The following is a 22,467-nucleotide window of genomic DNA, read 5'->3' on the forward strand; positions in this document are numbered from 1 at the left end:
CACAAAAAAATGCAAATTACAAAAATATGACACAAACAGTGCTTTATTTTTCAGCTTAATTAGGTCTATTTAACAGTAGCAATTCAAGAAAGAAATTAAATAATCAAAGATAAAACTGCTTACTTAGTCTACACTCTATAATTTAACTATACACTGATTCTTAATAAATATATTTGAGTTATTTAGCCAAGCATGTGGTGGTTTTCTATTTTTCATTGTTTGCTTAAAGGGGTACTTCAGCGCTGGGAAGATGAATCTGTATTTAAACTGGGTCATCAATGCAGTAGAAATGTGAAATTATTTTTGAATTTGGTGTCTTCTAGACTGAGAAAAGACAGAAAATGTATTTTTGTCCCATGGGGATGAAAGACTACAATTCCCAGAATGCTTCGCTGCCCTGTGAGGCCATTCCCAACACCACCAACTTCATTACTGTGACTGAGTTAGAGACACTACAATTAAAAACTGAACGTGTCTTTTCAATATAATGAGTGAGTCACCGCGCGAGTGTCACAGCCCTGAGCACTAACTGCACGAGTGATGAGAGCTGAGGTAATCGCGACTACATTCGCGGCATACATTCACACAGGAGTTCAGTCTGGCACGCGTTTCAGTTCATGCCTTTGCAAGCTTAACTTTCATAGAAATGAATTTGAGAAGTTAAAAGACTTACATTGCTCACCATAGCTCCGTTTAAATGATCCTGTCTGCAAGCTGAGCTCTCCCTGCCAGCTGAGTGTAATCTCCCATCCCCCATGCGCAGATTCAAAACATGCGGAAATAGCTCCCTCTGCTGGCTGTAGTCTTTAGCCTCTGGGCAAACATTCCTCCTATGATGCAAAAATCGTCATTTTGCATCATAGGAGGAATTTTTCCAGAAATAAAATGCATAAATCTCTTGTCTCAGGGAGATATGAGGGGGGAAAGCACAATAATTTGAATATTCTCCAGGGTTTCTACTGATACAAAGCCATATGCTAATCGCTGAAGTAACCCTTTAACATTAATCACAGAATATTAGGTCTGGCTTAAGACCTAATTACCTCAGCTGTATACCCTCACTAAAGACATCTCCGACTCTGTTTACCTGAATACTCCCCCAGACCATGCATTTTTACTTATGTTTGACCATTCAAACCCCAATAATAATCCGCGAAAGAACTGAATGGCGATCGCATATTTGTTGTCTGAAAGGCATGTGCGCGCACTTCAGGTCAGAGTCCGGTAGTGCGAGCACGTCCCGCGCCACGCCTTTTCTCCTCATGCGCGCATATTTCTGTTGCTTTCTCTGTCATGCGCTGCGAGTATATATTTAACTCTTCTACTACTACTTCTAATGTTTAGTGACTGGAAGCAGTGCTCTGCACACACGTGTCCTGACACCTGCTGTCACACATCCATGCACATTAAGAAATACAGCTCATATTAGCGCTTACCTCCTTAAAGTACCGGTACTAATAAAAGTCCATATCGTACCGTTTGTAATAACAGGGTATCGCAATACTTTTCTAGTACCGGTATATCGTGCAACACTAATTCACAGTCTTTAGATTTGCTTTACCTTCAACCATCTCTTCATATAATCAATTGCTTACAATGCTTTAAGATGATGCATCAATTTATGAATGCAGCATAGCATGCATGAAATCTAAGAAATGTCAGTCAGTCAGTCAGTCAGTCAATCAATCAAGCATTTATTAACCTCGTAGGACGTGGACGCACTGAAGTTCTCTTTGCTTAAATTAGCTCAAAATTACTATCAGATGTAAGTAATTACCTTGACAAACTATACATCATTAAAAAGATCTAAGAATAAAGTTTAAAAAATGTTTACCTCCGTTTTATTCTCAAAGTCTTATAGTGACCGTAATGTGTTAATATGTGCCAGGAGTTATGAATATGATCATGGGCGTCGCTACCTTTTGATTGTAATATGCGCGTCATTTGCTCCCATTCATAAAAAAACTCCTCTGTGGTAGTCATGAAGACTCGACAAAACAACTTCCCTCAGGGCTTTTACTTCAAATGTGTGCAGATGTGGAGAAATATTGATAGATTCATATATGTTTGATTAAAATTTTTATACAGAGAAGTATTATTTATTCAATCTTTATCCAAAATCCGTGGATGTATCATTATGAGTGCAGAAGACTGTGATGTGCTGTGTTTTCAATTCATTCTGGCAGCCGGAGGGCGCTGGAAAGCTGTACTATTGAACCTTCACTCCATATATGGCTCATGAAGAACAGACACACCATGTGACATTCAGGAAGTATCTGACATAAACCCATAGATAGTAAAAGAAATGGACACAGCGACCCCATTGACGTCAACGGCGAAATAATGAAGTCAACCTAGGGGCACTCACTTCCTGATGGCTGAGCGAACTGCGCAGGCTCAGACTAAGCTTGAGGACGTAGATGTGACGTGAGCCTCCTGTCTGACAGCTGTAGGTCTTCTAGTAGATGTGGAAAGGGAAAGCTGAATCACGTTGTTTAAATATTTTCTCCCGTTGCTTTTGGCTCACTATGGGCTTCTCCCCATTCTTCCCCCTTGACTTTATCAGACTTTGTCTCCACGTCCCCCCGACTGTCTCAGAGACAATAAAAGATTGCATCTGAACGTCTCCTCAGGTCTATACGGTAATTTCTCAACTGTGCGACAGAGTCGCGTTGGTTATGACGCAATCGTTAGCCTATTTTTACAAAAACAGCTTCTACGGGGCGATAGTGTAAGATACAAGGTAACGGAGCCTTTTATGCAGAGAGCTGCCGGTGTGGCAGTGTCCTCTGGTCTGATCTGGGTCTCGGTCAGGACAATTAGATTGAGACCTAAATGACTATTAACTAGGGCTGGGTATTGCTTCGAATGTTCCGATTCGATTTCGATTCAGAAGCTTTCTATTCGATTTCAATTCAGAAGCTCTATTCAATTTTCAATTCAAATCAAATGATAATTTAATACAAATACTATAGGTATTTATAAAAAAAGAACAGTGAACAGAAGTTTACAAGTGGGTAATTAAAAAGAAATTACAAACCTGTATATTATGGTAAACTCTATTTTAGCTACACCTGGCTACATTAAAGGGGGGGTGAAACACTCAGTTTCAGTCAATCTCATGTCAATCTTGAGTACCTATAGAGTAGTATTGCATCCTTCATATCTCCGAAATGTCTTTAGTTTTATCATATTTATAAAAGAAATATAGGCTGTACCGAGTCTTTCCGGAAAAAACCGAGCGCCTGGAGGCGTATCGTGTGGGCGGAGCTAAAGAATGACAAGCGCGCAAAGCGGTGACGTCCTCAAGCGTGGAGAAACCCATCTATCTCAGCTAATACAGATAATGATCCACAATCAAATCTGAGGGAGAAATAAATTGAACAGGAGAAACGGCAACAGCAGGACGTCCGTCTCTGTGGTATGTAAGTTACTGTATTTAATGGCCTCTCCACATTTCTGTGTGTTTACTCGCAGTGTATGAGGACATGATTCGGTTTATGGACTATTGTATGCGACTAGACCTAGAAGTAGCAAGCAAAACGGTTTTGCACGTCAGAATACTGTAACGTTATACAGAGAACAACAATGGAGTAACCGTTAGCGCATTTGAATGACGAAGCACGCGATCGTGTCGTTTACTGATGTTTACTCATGCGACGGTAGCCAATAGCAGAGACATTTGAAGCAGTTTAAGTTAACTCACCGTCGAAGCTTTATCGCTGGGACCGCTCCGTCAGAAACACACTTCTTTGGTATGATTTGGTAAAGTCCTGTGACAGCAGTGGCGTGTAAATCCATTTTGAGACGCAACTGAAACGATGTTGTCAAGCTTCCCGTCATTTCTGCGTTCAAATCGGTTCAAATGCAGCGCTGCCTTCCCGGAATGCTGTGCTGAAGAGTTGAAGTCGCTCGACGTCACCCATAGGAATAAAGTGGAGCGCGGCGCCGGTCACGGACGACTGGATCTGCAGCTGAGAGACTGTTTACAGCGTGCTCTAGTCACGCGCGCGCGCACCCTACCGGGAGAAGAGCCCGTACGGCCCATACAAGGACCTTCCGCTCTTATTAACGTCAAATAGACCCATACTCGAAAAAAACTCGCCGAAACTTGTGAGAAACCGGAAGGAGTATTTTTGACACAGAAATACTCCATCAAACGTCCAACATTAGTTTTTGAAACTTTGTCTATGTTTAGGATGGGAATCCAAGTCTTTAACAGTGTAAAAAGCTCAGTATGCATGAAACAGCATTTCACCCCCCCTTTAAAACAGAACCAATCTCTGCAGTTCAAATCCATACAATTGTTAAATACAATTTTGATGCAACTTTATTCAAAAAAATGTATCTGAGAAGTATCTTATGTATATTGATATATTTATTCTGACTTATGTGGACTAACTTTAATTTGAGGAAATCTGTTTATAATATAAGCAATTAGGGTTTGAATTATTGGTCCTGCGCTGTCTATTGACTATGATTTGTATGTCTGTGATGGCTAACGTTCGTGCTTAAGTTTGATCCTAATGCAAGGCAAGCATTCGTGTATGTGATCTATTTTTAGCTGTTGTGTGCTCTGCTGTGGGGGTGTTGTCACATCAATTCCTTCCGCAGATTTGCAGTATTACTACAGCATTTCACCTCAGCATTATAAAAGGGGACAACATACTGGAAGCTGCCATTTAAGCACTGAATGAATGAATGACGTGCGCCTCTTGCTCCTTTGTAACGTCAAGCAAGGCAAATGGGTGACATCTGGTGGAGAAGATGGGTGTGTTTACATACACATCAGTAAGCTGTAGGCAGTGGTGGTTCTACATTGAATTACACCCTGGGTGAGACCCCTTTTTTTTTTTTTTTTTAAATCTACAGTGTTATTTTTACTATAACAACATAATTGCCATAGAAAATTATATTTATCAATTAACACACTTAAAGGGATAGTTCACCCCAAAATGACAATTTGATCTGCTTACCCCCAGTGCATCCAACATGTAGGTGTGTTTTTTTCTTCAGTAGAACACAAATGAAGATTTTTAACTCAACCGTTGCTGTGTGACAGTCAAATAATGTTGTGAATGTGTAACAATTCTATGAGAGCAAAAAAAACATTAGACAACATGCACAAAGAGCCCTGTGGCTCATGATGACACATTGATATCTTAAGGATATTTTAGGATAAGGATACGCACGTTTAGCGCCTGCCATGTAAGCAGACAGATCGGATATTACCATCTATGCAAGTCGTAGCCTACATCATTGAAAAAGTGACTTTTTTGGTATGGATATATCTATAAAAAATGAAACATCTCTAGTTAACTAGCAGAGTATTATTTTCGGTCATTTGTGTAAAATAAAATGCGATCTGGCACTAAAATGTTGCTTTTCAAATCATGCTGAGAGCTTGTTGTCGCTGTTGTCAGTGACAGCGTCTCGTGCACACATGCGCGCTTCAGTCCCATTGTGGAGACTATTCGTTCCGGTAAAAGCACAAAATAAAATGGGCACAAACATGTCCCTGCCCTTGATATAAAATCACTGATGAATGCATTTGATTGTAATGAGTAAAAAAAACTATGAGGGCGTATTAAACCCACCTCTGACGTGATTAGCACAAGTTAACAGGGCTGCATTTTTAGTTTGTGAAATGTAATAACATGGACATTTTTAGTTTTTTTTAATTTATTTTCTCTGTTGTGTTCAGTGTTTTCTTCCGGAAACAACGGACCATATGAGATTCCAAGTCACAGTTCATCACTTAGCATGAGTCGAGACTGTTTTCCAAGATGGCGCCTGTCTGTGAACGCGTAATGTACTATGTTTATAAAGTGTCTTTTTATTAAACTGTTTGTACTTTTACAAAGTTCTCAATGCTTCGGTTTGCATGTAGGGACCCTCATTATGCTACTGTGTTAGTGTGGGGCTATTTTGAGCCTTGTTAGTGGTATTAACTAGCGATTTAATTTCACTACTCTGTGCCCCATAGACTAGTGTTATAAGCTAATCTGTTTTTAAAGATAAAACTCTTTACAAACGCATCCCAGAGAACGATCTACTCTGTAACTATCTGTTAATTACCCCTAGGTTCATTTCTCACCGGAGTTGTCCTTTAATTGATATGCAGATAAAATTAACTTTTATTAACAACAGTAATGTGCAAAAAAAGGATAGGGAAAATGTAAATATTATGCTCTTATTAATTATAGATAGCCATTGTTCTTCAATAGTCTCGCACTGGGCTGAACGACAGCTTCAGTGATTATTAAAGGAGCTCTTTACTTGTTTTCTGTGTAATTTAGTCACAATTGGAAGAAAAGTTTAGTTTTTTCCTGAGACTTTGTGACTTCCTACTTGTCTCCATATATTAGGGAGTGGAAATGGCTAATAAATCAGTGTGCTCTTCTGCTGGTTATTATAGTGGTGGGCATTTCATATCTTTAAAAAAGTGGTTGTTTGCCACAAAATGGTCTACACTGTGGTCTATACTATGGATATATAGACCCATGAGTGTGAATTTTAGCAGGCAAACTAAATACCTTGCCAAAATAACACACATTTTACCCCCCAAACATTTTAACCACTATGTTGTTGTAAGACACTATCCTTGTTCTTTGTGTATTTCTGTGGCAAATGCGCGGGGAGGGCTGAGCCATTACGAGAGCCCAGAGGAGAGCGTCGGCAGATGTTAGAGAACCGATTTTCATTCACACAATTCGATGTAAACTACACACTCGAATGAATCGATGTATCGCCCAGCCCTAGTAAGCTGATAACTCACAAATATCAGCTTATTGAAATAACCAGTTTTCCCCATTTATATGCAAACCAGTAAACTGACAATGCAAGTAAACCGCGTTTACATGACTATTAATACACCAGGTTATTTCCCTGTAGTTATGTCAAAAATAATGTTTGTATCTGACTCGAGTTTTCCAAATGTTACGTCAGTTGTGATGTTAAAGCGTGCATCGTGTCTGCGACAGATTTACGCGTCTCATATTATCCCTCATGTTTTGACTGAATCTCTTCTACTTCTGCTTCATGAGATGAGAAGACGTTATAAGAGTCTGCATTTGTGATGTCCTTATTTAATGCAAAACTCTAGCTTGCTCTGTCTGGGTGCATTTAAATCTGCTCTAAGTTTGCGTTTTTGTCACCTATAACACGTGCACTTCAATAAGCTGCCAGAAAGCAGGTTAATGCGCGTACATGCCGTGCAAAATCGGATAAAAAAAGCAAAAAACGACCTGTTCTGACCGGTTTATGAGTGTGAAAGCACCTTAAATGAGGGGGAGAAACAAATGTGCAGGGCTGGGGTGCCCCCAGGACTGGTTTGAAAACCACTGTCCTAGAGGACTATACGGTTGTTGTTTTTGAAGTATACGGCTCTTTAGAAGTTTTGACATACTCTGACGTTTGTGCTTTTTTCAGTTGCTTATAAACATATTAATGGCAAAAATGTCATTACCGTTTTCAGCACAAAGCTGTCATATAGGCTATCATAATATGTGAGTAACGTGTATGTACATGCGTGTATTTTTGAGAATAACCTTAATCCATGTTTTTTGAAAAAAGGAAAATGTTAGTCACTGAATTAAGGCCACAAAACACGCAATAGATTGAGGCTTATGACTAATGAGTGTTGTTGCCTAGAGTTTTTGCTTCAGTCTAATGTTTTTTTCCCATGCATTGAAGGAAAAAACTGCTCTGCGTTTAAGTCAGCGTTTCTCAAAGTGTGGGGTGCGCCCCACTGGTGGGGAATAGACATGACAAGTGGGGCGTGACAAATGGGAGGAAATGTGTTTATTTTTTTGTGCCCATCTCTATTAACCTTTTGAGCGGTCCCACATGGGATTTTTATTTCTGTGCCCCTGAGAGTACGGACCCACATATGGGATTTAGAATGTTCAGTGACATGACACAACTGCCAGATTCAAACGGTGGGACACGCTTCGGCTGGCACTGACCCAGATGCGGATGCGCTCAGCTCTTGACATGCATCATGCAGTGTTTTCAACCACATACTGTTTATTTTAGGTTTAATTTAATAGGTAACATTTAAATACACAAGTACTAGTAAAACAATACATTTAGAGTTTGTAGACTACACACTGGTGTCTATGGAAGCAGCAATAACAATCCATTCAAATATAATTGGTTGACATGTTTTATTCATATCAGATACACATAGTGTAAGTAACTATAAAGTTTGCTCGATTCTTCTCCCAGTTCACCGGTCACTTACTTATTACAGGAGAAGCTGATGAATATACGTGCTGTAAATCCGATTGACAGGACTCTGATTAACAGGACTCTGAACTGCGGTGCATTTGTTCAAACGCGGCCTCGCCCATCTCGCATTATAGATCAAAATCAAGATCATTTATAAAGGTTTTAAATGGCAAAACACACCCACAATTGGATTATTAGATAGTTGATGACATGGTAAGCAAATTTGTCAATATTTTGAATAAAAAAAATAATAATAATAAAAGCGATACATCTGTCATTCAGCGCTATTTTGGTTGTCATGAGATAAACATGACTCGTTGCCATAGAAACATTAAGGTAAAATATTCTAAAATAACGTTGCCTTAAAAAAAACTCACACTGGGAGTCAACTCAAATATTTTGACTGTACACATGAAAGGTTTAAATGCAATTTTTATTAAAAAAAATGTTAACAGGCAAACTTAAAGCCTAGATAATTACCATTTTGTTGGGGCGATTGGGGACAAGTGGGGCTCGGAGCCCTTCCCTACCTCCAAAGTGGGGAATGGCAGTTTAAAGCCCCGTTTCCACCAAAATTACCCGGAACAATTTGTACCAGGAACTTTTTTACAGGAACTTTTCTCCCCCCCAGACCTGCAGCTGTCTGCGTTTCGACCGCGATAAAGTTCCGAGAAGATTAGGCAAATTAGTCCGGTGATGTAGGACTGCGCGCGACTGCTCCTCCAAATCAGTGAAGGACATGTAATCATTTTTAAGTGTACCGATTGAAAGATTTAGTGAACTGTTTACATGAGACGTTATCTAAACCGATCTGGTGTTTACATGTGATGACTTTCAATCGCAATCATTTTGTCACATGCAGTTTGTCTGCCACATCAAAAATGTCAACGCTGTTTTCTCCAGCAGCTGGAGTGTGTTAACTGAAGCCATAGCAACTCTTAACGGCCACCAGGACTAATACAGTATTATTTATAGCTATTTGTTGTAAAGTGTAATAATCATCTCAGAAAAAAAAACAATTCTGTCAGGCGCAGTTAAAGTAAAAACTGCCCGGGGCAATATACGCTGTGTCATTACTCCAACATTATCTTCATAACTTACGAAATAAAAAGTTTACCCCTCAGAAAAATGTACTTTCCTCTCTTGTCAACATGAGCGCGGCGCGCGCCGTCACGTCATGTAAGGACACACACTTAAAAGTAATCGGTCAGGTCGTTTACATGGTGAAAAAAAATGAATAACGAGTATGGAAGAGATTCAAGCTTTGCTGCTTTTGCTGGTTATGTATAGGTTTACTAAAGAGGTAATTAACAACGACAGAAAAGAGCACTAATATGCAGATACAGCAGCATGCAGCATATTCAGAAAGCTTGTAAAGCTAGATTTAAAATGACAATGTATATTATTATCAGCTATTACGGACATTGAACGTGAGATGGCTGAGACGAACGCGCGCCACCAGACAGAGAGCAAGACTGATATTTACTGAACGCAGAACGAACCTCGCAAAAGACTTTTAAAAATGCCGGTTGAACTGCGTGAGCTCAACCAATCAGCATGTTCAGCGCCCAAGTCCCGCCCTCGAAAGTTCCTGAACTTTGAAAAAGTACTACCTCGCGAGCAGGGCCGTTTGGAGGGGGAAATATTTACCCGGAACTTCAATTTTACCCTGGTTCCTGCGGTCTAAACACACGAAGTATCACCCAAAGTTCCTAGTTCCTGGGTAAAGTTCCTGTGGTGGAAACGGGGCTTTAGTGATGTTTCTAACAGAACTTTGTGTTTTCTGTTCTTAAACCCTTGACGGAACTTGGAGGAAGCATATCTCATTTTGCTATCATAGAAGTTATCTTGCGCTCACTCGGGGGGACAGCTGCAGCTTCCACTCGTGAATGCAGTGATGCATTTGCATTTTGCATTTACATTTTAAATTTACATTTAATCATTTAGCAGACGCTTTTATCCAAAGCGACTTACAAATGAGAAGAGCAATAGAGGGAAACTGCATGAAAGTTCTGTAACAATTCTGTTAATCTAGCGCAGTACACTCACTTAAAAAGAAAAAAATAGATTTCGATTTTTAGAGCTTTGGCTAGACTTGGCTGCACTAATTGAGGTAGGCAGGTTGTTCTACCAGGTGGGAACGGTCCAGGAAAAGGTCTGTGTGATTTTTGTGCCTTTTTGGGAGGCATCGTTCACTTGAAGAACGCAAGCTTCTGGAGGCTGCATAAGTTTGAACAAGCCAGTTTAAAGAGCATATTGCAGGTTTGAGACTAGTGAGTCAGTGAATAGAAAAATAATGTAAGTCCAAGATTTTCTTATAGGGACCAAGATATACTAAATATGATTAAGGCATTTTGAGTCGTTTTTGTGAGTATTTTTCTTCCGCATCTAAAAATGCAATTGTTAATTTTTGTAGTATGTTGTTTAAGCAGTAGAGACATTTGCAGAGAAGAGAGTGAATAGACTAATGCAAGGTAAGGTCAGTAGAGTTTGTTTGCTCTGACAACATTTTTACTGACCCCATCACAAAAAAAGTAATGCATAAAATAAAATACATAAAATAAAAAGGCCTAGTTATTGTTTTTGTTGTGTTTGATCCTTGTAACCTTAATATATGGTTGACTCAAAGCCTAACTCTCAAATATTGTATAGACAATCTGTAATGAAGTAAACAAATAATAGAAATACAAGCAACAGCACAAATAATACAATAGAACAAACAAATGAAAAAGTTTAGGTACTAGATTTTCAGGTACAGAAATAGTAATCAAATATTAAATTGATATTTTCTTGATTTCCTTGATTTATACTTCTGCCTCGTGTGCTCTGTAGTTACGTCGTAGGCTGTGTTGCACGTGTAGCCTACTACATATCCTGAAGTGCACCTCTCCAAAAATGTAATGTGTCATTTCTATGCGGACTGCAAGCACTGATTGGTCTCCCAGAATCTCTCCCTCGGGGGTGTCATTCTCCCCCGCATGTGTCGGGCGGACAACGACGTAGAAGTATAAATGAAAACTGGCGTGTAGCCCATGGTTCAGAGGCTACGCCGCAGGTCCGACACAGAAGTATATATCAGCATTTTAGGTATGGGGGTGTTATTACGCATCTCCTGAAGTGTAGAATCTCCTGATCAAAACACAGGAGAAGCAGAATCAAGCGATCTCATATAAGCAGATGCATATGAAAAATACTGTGATCAGCAATAAACCGCATCTAAATCAAAACGGCTGTTACTGAATAAATGTTGCCCCAGGACGAGCTATTGTACTGAAGCTTTGAGGTGTTGAATGGACTCTATTTACTCAAACTGTGTTTTGATAATCATTCTGAATACCATCTGGATGTAGTCTTTGACAAAAATGCAATTTTTCTCAGCTTTTCATGAAACATACCCACATATCAGTGTTGATTTAAAAAAAGAAGCATGATCTGTGAAAAAAAAAAAAACGATTCATCATCATGCAAGGTCATGATTAATATTATAAAACGAGGGTGCGACTAACTGGGAAAGTTAGTTGCTCTAGAACGACCAGTGGGAAGAATGAGTCTAGAGCTAAAGTTTATTACAACAGTATGTAAATGCAGCATTAGCTTCAGCCTTATGATATCCACCTAATCCAGTTAATTAAGTTTTTCAGGTTTCTTTGAAAACTGTCCTGATTCGCCTACTTGTACTACACACTAAACGTATATATTGCTCATGTGTAGCACTTATGTCCTCAAACAAAAGACGACCAGTTACAGGTTTAGAACGAGTGGGGGAAATATTTAAAACATTCAGGAGACCAGAGGTTGAATAAAGAAAACACTTTACTGTCGCACAACAAGCGTAAAAAAAATAATTGATCAGTGGGTAAGAAAACAAAACACAACCAGATATAACACTACAGAACAATATAAAATGACCCTTTAATGAATGTATACTTTTAACACATTGACTTGTTAACAATTAAATATTTTATTATAATGTTATGAATTGTTGCAGTTATCTATTTATTTATACTCATTTAGGCCATGTTTTAATGTGGGTTACAGAAGCAAATACTATTGTCTAGCAGAAGATTAGGCAAGCTTTGGGACATACTACTACGGCATCTTTCACAGACAGCTCTGTCGCTTGGTTATGTGCACCCTGTCACCGTTTAAACTGTCCTGTCAATCATAATCACAATTAAAATCCTTCACATTTAATTTCCTAACATATCGGAGAAAAAAACTAGTCAGTAGGGCTGGACCAGAATATTTGAATATTTGTTCGGTTGGTTGGTATTTGATTTTCAATTTTGTGATAACAATATTTGTTGGGTACACACATGGCATCTACTCGCGCTTGAATATTTTTACACTATGAAATCTGGCGAAAATGCATAGCCTGCCAGTTTTAATAGGCTAAGCAGCAGCAAAAATATTTCTTAGGGGTGTAACGATACACACGTGTCACGATTCAATATAAATCGCAATACCAAACTTGATATTTTAATTTAAAGGTCCCATTCTTTGCATGTTTTGAAGCTTTGATTAAGTTTACAGTGTGCAATATAACATGGGTTAATGTTTCGCATGTAAAAAAGGGTTGGTTGGTTTCGGGGTTGGTTGCTTGAATAGTGGGTTCATTAGCGTATTATTCTAAAAGGGGTACTTCAGTGCTGGGAAGATGAATCTGTATTTAAACTGGGTCATCAATGTAGTAAAAAATGTGAAATTATTTTTGAATTTGGTGCCTGAGACTGAGAAAAGACAGAAAATGTATTTTTGTCTCATGGGGATGAAAGACTACAATTCCCAGAATGCTTCGCTGCTCTGTGAGGCCATTCCCAAAGCCACCTACTTGATTACTGTGACTGAGTTGGAGAAGACACTACAATTAAAAACTGAACGTGTCTGTTCAATATAATGAGTGAGTCACCACGCGAGTATCACAGCACTGAGCACTAACTGCAGGAGTCAGATAAATGAGCTGATGAGCTCTCGCGATGAGAGCTGAGGTAATCGCGACTACACTCGCGGCATACATTCACAATGCGAGTTCAGTCTGGCGCGTTTCAGTTCATGCCTTTGCAAGCTTAACTTTCATAGAAATTAATTTGAGAAGTTAAAAGACTTACATTGCTCACCATAGCTCCGTTTAAATGAGTGCCTGTAGCTGCGAGCTGAGCTCTGAGTGTGATCTCCCAGTACAATGACAAACTCCCTTAAATATGTGCTTTTATTTTTCTCTTTGAGACCAAATCTTATGTGATCTTGTCATTCAGCTCCTTGTGATGAATGAGATCTGACTTCTGCTGCTGATGTGCTGCAACTCTCATTTGGCTCACGCTGCACGTTCAGTTTTTTTAATTGTAGTTAATCTGTTCTCTAACTAAACCAAATGATATTTACTACTATAAAATATCAAAATGATGGTGGGAGTTGTGCAGTGGTGGGCAAGTGATTTAACCAGTGTTACACTAGTAACACCAACTATCGCAGCAAGCCTATTTCCCTTTTATTATCGATCTAAATAAATCTACTGAGAAATATAAAAGCTTGTTACTAGGACTCTAACAAACCTGTGTTTTTGGCATCACTAGTGCAGTGGCTGTTCTCGGAACATAAGCCTTGCCTGCGCGAGGCATGCCGCTTAAGATTCCTGCCTTTTTTAGAGAGAAAAATATGTTCAGCCCCCTCCCTCCAAAGCTTCAAATGTTCAGTGTTCATTGCTACCTAAGCTTCAAACCTCAAAATTTTTATTTTTGCCGAGCTGTAGTAGTCAGGGATGCTCATCAGCCATGTTTGTAGTTTAACACTTGGTTTTGGGACGCACTTATTCTAATTTTGAGAACTATTTAGGACAGATAGTATGCAAATTGAGATGCAGCATACAGGTATGTGTGTTAAAGAGTTTGAACTGAAGGAATGTGGCCCTCCAGGTCAGGAGCTGAGATTGAAACCCCCCTTCGTCTAAGTGCCCCAACCGAATTGCCTTCAGGAAATGAAATTTCATTTTTTCCAGACAAACTGAACTGATATTCAGTACACTATTGCAAATTACCCCCTTTGACTTTGATGATGATTATTTTTTAAATAGCTTTGGCACTCGTGTCTATGTGCCACTTTGACAATAATGTGCATCTTTTAGGTCAAACTGATGAAAATGGATTCTCATGGATAGTATTTTTTTTTACTGGTTGGCCTTAAAACTAATTTAAATTAATCTGACTCACCATTGCATTCATGTGAATTTTCTCTCTCTCTCCCCTTCTGTGTAGGAAGGAGCATCTGCCAGAAAGGCCCAAACACCAGCCATGCAGCCTGTTCCCAGACCAGGTATGAAAGAATTTTAAGTTTAAAGAGATATGTTTGCGTAATTTGATGGCTATAATACTGTATACAGCTCTGGAAAAAACTAAGACACCAGTTAACATTGATGTTTCAATGTTAAGTGGTCTCTTAATTTTTTCCAGAGCTGTAAATAGCATATTATCCGAGACGTTATTTTAATTAGTCTATTATTTAAAACCACTTTTAGGAAACTCTTACATTGCATTATTTCAGCGTTTGTCAAAGTGTGGGGCGTGCCCCACTGGTGGGGAATAGAGACATGACAAGTGGGGCATGACAAACGGGAGGACATGTTTTAAAATGTTTGATCCCATCTCTATTAACCTTTTGAGCGGTCCCACATGGGATTTTTATTTCTGTGCCCCTGAGAGTGTGGTACCACATATAGGATTTAGAATGTTTAGTGATGTGACGTAATTGCCAGATCCTGCCAGATTTCACGCTTTGGCTGGCGCTGAGCCAGATGCGGACGCGCTTAGCTCTTGACAGCAGTGTTTTCAACCACATAATGTTTATGTTAGGTCTAATTTAATGGCTAACATATAAATACATATAAGATCTACACAGGAACCATCTGTTAATTACCCCTAGGTTCATTTCTCACCAGAGTTTTCCTTTAAGAAATAACCCGTTACTGTTTATCTAATGTTGCAAATGTTCATAGTTGTAGCATGTGCATAACGGATTTAAAATTTCCCAGCCAGTGTAAAATTGTTTGCATTTTTTCTTCTTTACCTTAGTCTCTCAAGCAAGACCCCCTCCCAACCAAAAGAAAGGTATGTCCTTAACAACGTGGATGAGGAAAGGAAATTAAGCTATTTTGAACAAAGCATGTTTTTTATAATTTTTAGTCTATCAAATTATATGCTTTTATACCCCTATGTAATTAAAAATTGAAGACATGGTGACAGTTCTCATGATTAAATATTGTTTTTTCAGACCTGGAAAGCTTATAAATCTTTAGTGAATATAAATCTAACTCTGCTCTAAAATATTAATTTGATTAGATATTCCTCTCTTGTTGTGTAAAAGTAATTTTAAGTAAAATGTTCTTTTTAAAAACCCAAATTTATATATATAAAATAAATCATTTGGTGGATTTGTTTTTTCCAGGTTCTAGAACTCCAATTATCATCATTCCTGCTGCTACAACATCTTTAATCACAATGCTCAACGCCAAGGATCTCTTACAGGACCTCAAGTAAGTGTGATTAGATGCTTGATTTTTAGGAAAGTTCAGTTATTCTACATTAAAAAGCTAAATGTAGCCAGGTCAATTAAGACCAATTTTATTAAACATCAAACAATCCTCTTTCTTTTTGGTGTATTACAAATGTTTTAAAGGGGTCATCAAGAACTGGCTTTTTACACTATTGTCCTAGGTCTACTTATGACGTTTGTGTGGTTTTTAGATTCTAAAACATCATAATGAATAAGTAATAGGCTATTTTCTACACTGGTTTTGAGCCTCTCTCGCGGAACGTTCCGTTTTTATGGCCGTTCCGCACTGAAGACTTGGAAGGTAACGGAAAGGAATGTTACTTTACGATTTAAGATTCACTGGCCTGCCGACGGGCTTCCATTTTGGTAGTCTGTCTGGAAAACACGTAGCCCCGGGACATTGGGGTTTGCGAGCTCTGGCCCATACATGTTCTAGTCGTACAATTAACCAACACAAAATAAAGTATTCTCCAGTCTGTGTGCGTGCTAAGTTATGTTCCGTTAGACTTGTCTTAGACAAGACAAGTTTTTATTTATTTATATGTGATAGTATTGCACAGATAATTTGTTATCGTTTGTTAGCATTATTCACTATTCCCTGTGTTATTCACTTATATTGTTCACTTGACTGTGTGAATGAAAACATTGGCTGTACACTTTATTGCTGTGCAATGTGAGATTGAATGAGTGCACTCAATAACATCCACCATTGTTTCGGACACCACTACAAATGGCTGTCCTCTCAAATAATGGTTATACGGGCGATTTCGGATTCAGCCCTTGATTACAGGTGATAATTCAAACTTCAGAGCGGTTTCTGTGTGGAGAGCCGCTGTGAGATTAAGACTGCTCCAACCACATGTATTGTATAGATCAAATTCAGAGTGGAATGAATGCGTATTTTTATGGACCCAGTTCTTATACTCTAGGGCTCTAAACATGAACTAGTAGCGTGTATGGGCACGCATTTCATCACGTCTTCTTTAAAAGAAATGTATGCAAAGGACACAACCGTACATCTGATCATGACAGCGATGACACCATAGATTATTCTGCTACACAAAATACAATGACGTAAGTTAATAAATAGACTGACAGTTCAAAGAATATTGGGCAAAAAAGTAACTGCTTTATTTTTTCTGTGTTAAACCGTGTCATTTTTTTCAGAGACCGTAGCGTTCTTAAATGTATTGAAAATATCCTTAGACCTTTTAAATGTTCTTCTGTGTTACTCCCCCGTTTTGGCAGTTTGTTGTCATATAAGAGCTACGAAGGTGAAGCAGAGCTCGCTGACAGATTAAACATTTGCCGTATCCGGTCGGCTAAACTCTGAACACATCTTCCCTTTTTAAGAATGACTTCAGTGCCGTTCTTTTCTCAGAGAAAAGCTTAACTCCAAGTCTTCCAGAATAGCAGTCAAAGCTGATTCGAAAGACCGCCGCCGTTTTCCAGTTTCTGTGTTTACTAGAAGCACGCAAACGCAACTCGGCCGTCGTCATTATGGCCCCGCCCGCCGACTCTATACATGATGTGATTGGCCCGTCCAGATTGTGAGGAATACAGCTCAGAAGGGTATTGCTAGACGACACTTGTGGGCAGATTAAATTTGCTGCCGCTAGGGTGCGTCTAGATTTCTAGGCTACGCTATGTGTATTTTTGCCAGAATTATTGCTCTCGTATTCTACTGCGCGCCATCTGTTTGATGTGCGTGCACCCACAGATGCACTTAAACAAGACACTTGTCAGAATATGCCTAATTTAAATACTTGTGGGACTTTTATAGATCAGACTATAACTGTACTGGTTTTCCTAGGTACATAACTTACAAGGTTAAAGTCATTACACAGCACATGCGCTTATCTGTCAAAGTAAGACATGGCAAACGCTGATGTTTTTGTTTGAAGCGCTTGTAAATGTAAAGCATGTTCTGTTTTTATGTATTATTATATTTGCATGTGCTGCAAAGCCTTGCTGGTTTAACGTTCCATTATGTTGATGAATTTGAGTGCATACACCTGAAGCGCTCGGTCAATAAAAGCCTGTCAAACAGTGGTTAATAATGCGCTAATGCTGTCAAATACACACAACGTTTACCCAAACACAATTGGTTATGTCTATAGTAAAAGTAAACTTAATTTAATTTAAGAGAAAATGGTGTGCATGTCTGTATTAGATGGGTGTAGGTTTTAAAGTGACACTAAACATGCTGCCGCTTGTCATGAATGCTCTAATGTTGTTCCAAACCTGTCTGTCTTGTTCTGAACACAATATATACTCAGTAAAAAAAGAAACGTCCTCTGACTTTCAACTGTTTTTACTTCCAGTAACCTTAATCCATGTAAATATTATGAGCACTAAAAGAGTCAACACCATAAAACATAAACTAAAAATGTTTCACAGACATGTGACTAACAGAAATAGAATAATGAAGGGAGGCTCAAAATCAAAAGTACCAGTCAGTATCTGGTGTGGCCACCAGCTGCTTGAAGTACTGCAGTGCATCTCCTCCTCATGGACTGGACCAGATTTGTCAATTCTTGCTGTGAGATGTTACCCCACTCTTCCACCAAGGCACTTGCAAGCTCCTGGACATTTCTGGGGGGAATGGCCCTAGCCCTCACCCTTGCGATCCAACAGGTCCCAGACGTGCTCCATGGGATTGAGATCCGGGCTCTTCGCTGGCCATGGCAGAACACTGACATTGCTGTCATGCAGAAACTCACGCACAGAACGAGCAGTATGGCTGGCCTGGTGGTGGCCTTGCCCTGCTGGAGGATCATGTCCGGATGAGCGTGCAAAAAGGGTACCACATGAGGGAAAGGATGGGATGTCATCCCTGTACCGCAAGGCATTGAGATTGCCTGCAAAGACAACAATCTCAGTCCGATGGTGATGTGATATACCACCCCAGACCATGACGGACCCCCCACCTCCGAATCGATCCCGCTCTGGGTACAGGCTTCGGTGTAACGCTCATTCCTTCGATGATAAACTTCGATGATCAGCTGTCCTTCCTGTCTCCCTGTAGCGCTGTCTTAGGCGTCTCACAGTGCGGACATGGCAGTTTATTGCCCTAGCCACATCAGCAGTCCTCATGCCTCCCTGCAGCATGCCTAATGCACGTTCACGCAGATGAGCAGGGACCCTGGGCATCTTTCTTTGGGTGTTTTTCACAGTCGGTAGACAAGTCTCTTAAGTGTCTAGAACTGTGACCTTAAATGCCTGCTCTCTGTAAGCTGTTAAGGTCTTCACGACCATTCCACAGGTGCATGTTCATTAAAGGGGGGGTGAAACACTCAGTTTCAGTCAGTGTCATGTCAATCTTGAGTACCTATAGAGTAGCATTGCATCCTGCATATCTCCGAAAAGTCTTTATTTTTTTTATAATTATATAAGAAAGATGCGCTGTTCCGAGTCTTTCCGAAAAAAGCCGAGCGGGTGGGGGCGTGTCATGTGAGCGGAGCTAAATAATGACGTGTGCAGCAGCGCGCTGCAGTGAGGAAAGTGATTCGCTCTGTGAGGAAAGTGATTCGCTCTGTGAGGAAAGTGATTCGCTCTGTGAGGAAAGTGATTCGCTCTGTGAGGAAAGTGATTCGCTCAGTGAGGAAAGTGATTCGCTCAGTGAGGAAAGTGATTCGCCCGCCGTGTGAGGAAAGTGATTCGCCCGCCGTGTGAGGAAAGTGATTCGCTCTGTGAGGAAAGTGATTCGCTCTGTGAGGAAAGTGATTCGCCCGCCGCGTGAGGAAAGTGATTCGCTCTGTGAGGAAAGTGATTCGCTCAGTGAGGAAAGTGATTCGCCCGCCGCGTGAGGAAAGTGATTCGCTCTGTGAGGAAAGTGATTCGCTCTGTGAGGAAAGTGATTCGCTCTGTGAGGAAAGTGATTCGCTCTGTGAGGAAAGTGATTCGCTCTGTGAGGAAAGTGATTCGCTCAGTGAGGAAAGTGATTCGCCCGCCGCGTGAGGAAAGTGATTCGCTCAGTGAGGAAAGTGATTCGCTCAGTGAGGAAAGTGATTCGCTCAGTGAGGAAAGTGAGTCGCTCTGTGAGGAAAGTGATTCGCCTGCCGCGTGAGGAAAGTGAGTCGCTCAGTGAGGAAAGTGATTCGCCCGTCGCGTGAGGAAAGTGCTAATACAGATCGACCGCCGGCCTATCAGTGGGTAAGTCAGTAGCTACTGGTTATATCACCTGTTTAGCATCCTACAAGCCAGCGCTTTGATGGGCGTAGCCTGTTGCTTTCGCTCTCTCTCTCCCTCTCTCTCTCACGTGCTTCCGGTAGAATTGTCCGTAAGGCCCATACAAGGAAATTCCGCCCCCACTAACGTCAATGGGGACGCATTATCTCAAAAAACTTGCCGAAACTTATGACTAACCGGACGTAGTATTTTTGACAAAGAAATACTCCCATCAAACGTCCACCTTAACTTTTGAAACTTTGTCTATGTTTAGTATGGGATTCCAAGCCTTTAACAGTGTAAAAAGATCAGTATGCATGAAACAGCATTTCACCCCCCCTTTAATAGATTATGGTTAATTGAACATGCATGGAAAACATTGTTTAAACCCTTTACAATGAAGATCTGTAAAGTTATTTGGATTTTTTACAACATTGTTGATGAAATACACAGTCCTGAAAAAGGGACGTTTCTTTTTTTGCTGAGTTTATATTTTGAGGAATGTGGGTAACCAAACATTTGCATTAAATTGACATTACTTCAGAACTCCGGTTGCAAATGTAGATAGTTAAAATGTATTTTATATCACTGTTGGAATTGTTTTACTTGCCAGATTTGTCACATCAGAGGATAAGAAGAAGCAGGGCATCCAGAGGGACAACGAGGTTCTTCTGCAGAGACGTAAAGATCAGGTTCAGCCAGGAGGTGCCACACTCAGTGTCACGGTACCCTACAGAGTCATCGACCAGCCCCTCAAACTGGCCCCACAGGACTGGTGAGCCTGTCTCTCACAATATAGAAGCAGTGCTTATAGTTTTAAGATCTCTGTGTGCTACACCAGTGGGATTTACCTGGGTTCATTTTTGGACATTGTTGACAATAGATCTGTTTTTAAACATGATAGCCTGCTTGATGCACTTAAATTGTTGTATTTATTTATTTATTTTGCTGAATAATTTTTTTTGTTGTTGAAAAAATTACATTTAATAATTGTTTAAGCAAATGCACTAATTATACACTACAATATAAACGCAAACATTTCAAGGCAAAAAGGCAGTTTCTACTTTAATTCATTATTTAAATCTGAAAATGTGAACTGTGGTGTTTAAAGGAACTGTATGTTAGAAATGTATTTCAATTAATCATAAAATGGCCCTGATATGTTACTAGACACTAAGAAATCATGTTAATTTCGAATAATTGTATCACTCACAGCAGTAGTCCGTCATTTAAAAGTTGTTGTTGCAGTCCTCAACTGATGTTGATTTTGACATGTTGTGTTTTGGCTTGAAGCTCCACCCTCCACCTATCAACCAATCACAAAGTCAGTTGTGTTTCTGCATCTGGGTTCCCAGATCTGCTCTAGTTTCACAGCTGCAGCTACAAACGTTCCTGCTGATCCTGCGGCCTATCTGGCAACCCTCGTGTCAGGGGGGAGAGGGAGATGGGGATGCACCTGCAGTACCAGTTTTGGCCACAATCTTACATAAGCCCCGTTTCCACCAAAATTACCCGGAACAATTTGTACCAGGAACTTTTTTACAGGAACTTTTCTCCCCCCCAGACCTGCATCTGTCTGCGTTTCGACCGCGATAAAGTTCCGAGAAGATTAGGCAAATTAGTCCGGTGATGTAGGACTGCACGCGACTGCTCCTCCAAGCCGCAGTGACGGACAAGGGCTGTCACTTTTCGATATGCATTCGAAGATGACGTGAAATATCCGTAATCGAACTATAAATAAACTATCCGGTTTTTAAAGTGCCATGTAGCGCAATTTTTTTTTTTACTGTCGGTGCGTTTACATGGAGCACTGTAATCAGTTTAAAAGTCCAATCTGAAAGAAAATGCTCCATATAAACACCTGATCAATCGTAATAAAAATGCCCAAACTGAATGAAATTGTAATCGTTTTGAGATGGGTGGATAAACCTTTTCATGAATCGATCAAACGAAACATTTCACCATGTAAACGACCTGACCGGATTACTTTTGAGTGTGCGTCCTTATGTGATGTTACACAGCGCGCGCCTTCACCACTGAAGAGCACACGTCGCGCTCATGCACCAAGCATGACAAGAGAGGAAAATACATTTTTCTGAGGGACAAACTTTTTATTTCATAAGACGTTATGAAGATAATGTTGGCATAATGACACTGTCCCTACGCCTATGTAAGCAAACAATCATTAACTACTTCAACTGCGCCTGACATCAGAATTTATTTTTTCTGAGATGATTATTACACTTTACAACAAATGAATAGCTTTTATAAAACCGTAAAGTCCTGGTGGCCGTTGAGAGTTGCTATGGCATCCGTAAACACATTCCAGGCGCTGGAGATGACGGCGTTGTAGATAATTGAATATATTCGAATGCATTGCTTGATATTTTAATTCCGTTCGAATTAGATGTTTTTTCAAAAATGACAGGCCGGACAGTAATCATTTTTGTGTGTACCGATTGAAATATTTAGTGAACTGTTTACATGAGACGTTATCTAAACCGATCTGGTGTTTACATG

The 22,467-nt window shown here is 39.9% G+C and overlaps 1 protein-coding gene across 1 annotated transcript in view; it reads left to right on the forward strand.

Annotated features, from left to right (window-relative positions):
* Positions 1–22,467, forward strand: part of cdc73 (cell division cycle 73, Paf1/RNA polymerase II complex component, homolog (S. cerevisiae)) — a 48,232-nt gene that overhangs the window by 19,765 nt on the left and 6,000 nt on the right. Inside the window, exons 11-14 of the mRNA XM_067454115.1 lie at positions 14,484–14,541; positions 15,297–15,332; positions 15,670–15,757; positions 20,561–20,722. Of these exons, the coding sequence (XP_067310216.1) occupies positions 14,484–14,541; positions 15,297–15,332; positions 15,670–15,757; positions 20,561–20,722 (344 nt within the window). The remainder of the gene's footprint in view (positions 1–14,483; positions 14,542–15,296; positions 15,333–15,669; positions 15,758–20,560; positions 20,723–22,467) is intronic.

This window comes from Pseudorasbora parva, chromosome 9 (genome assembly GCF_024679245.1).
Source record: "Pseudorasbora parva isolate DD20220531a chromosome 9, ASM2467924v1, whole genome shotgun sequence".
In the NCBI taxonomy this organism is placed as follows: Eukaryota; Metazoa; Chordata; class Actinopteri; order Cypriniformes; family Gobionidae; genus Pseudorasbora; species Pseudorasbora parva.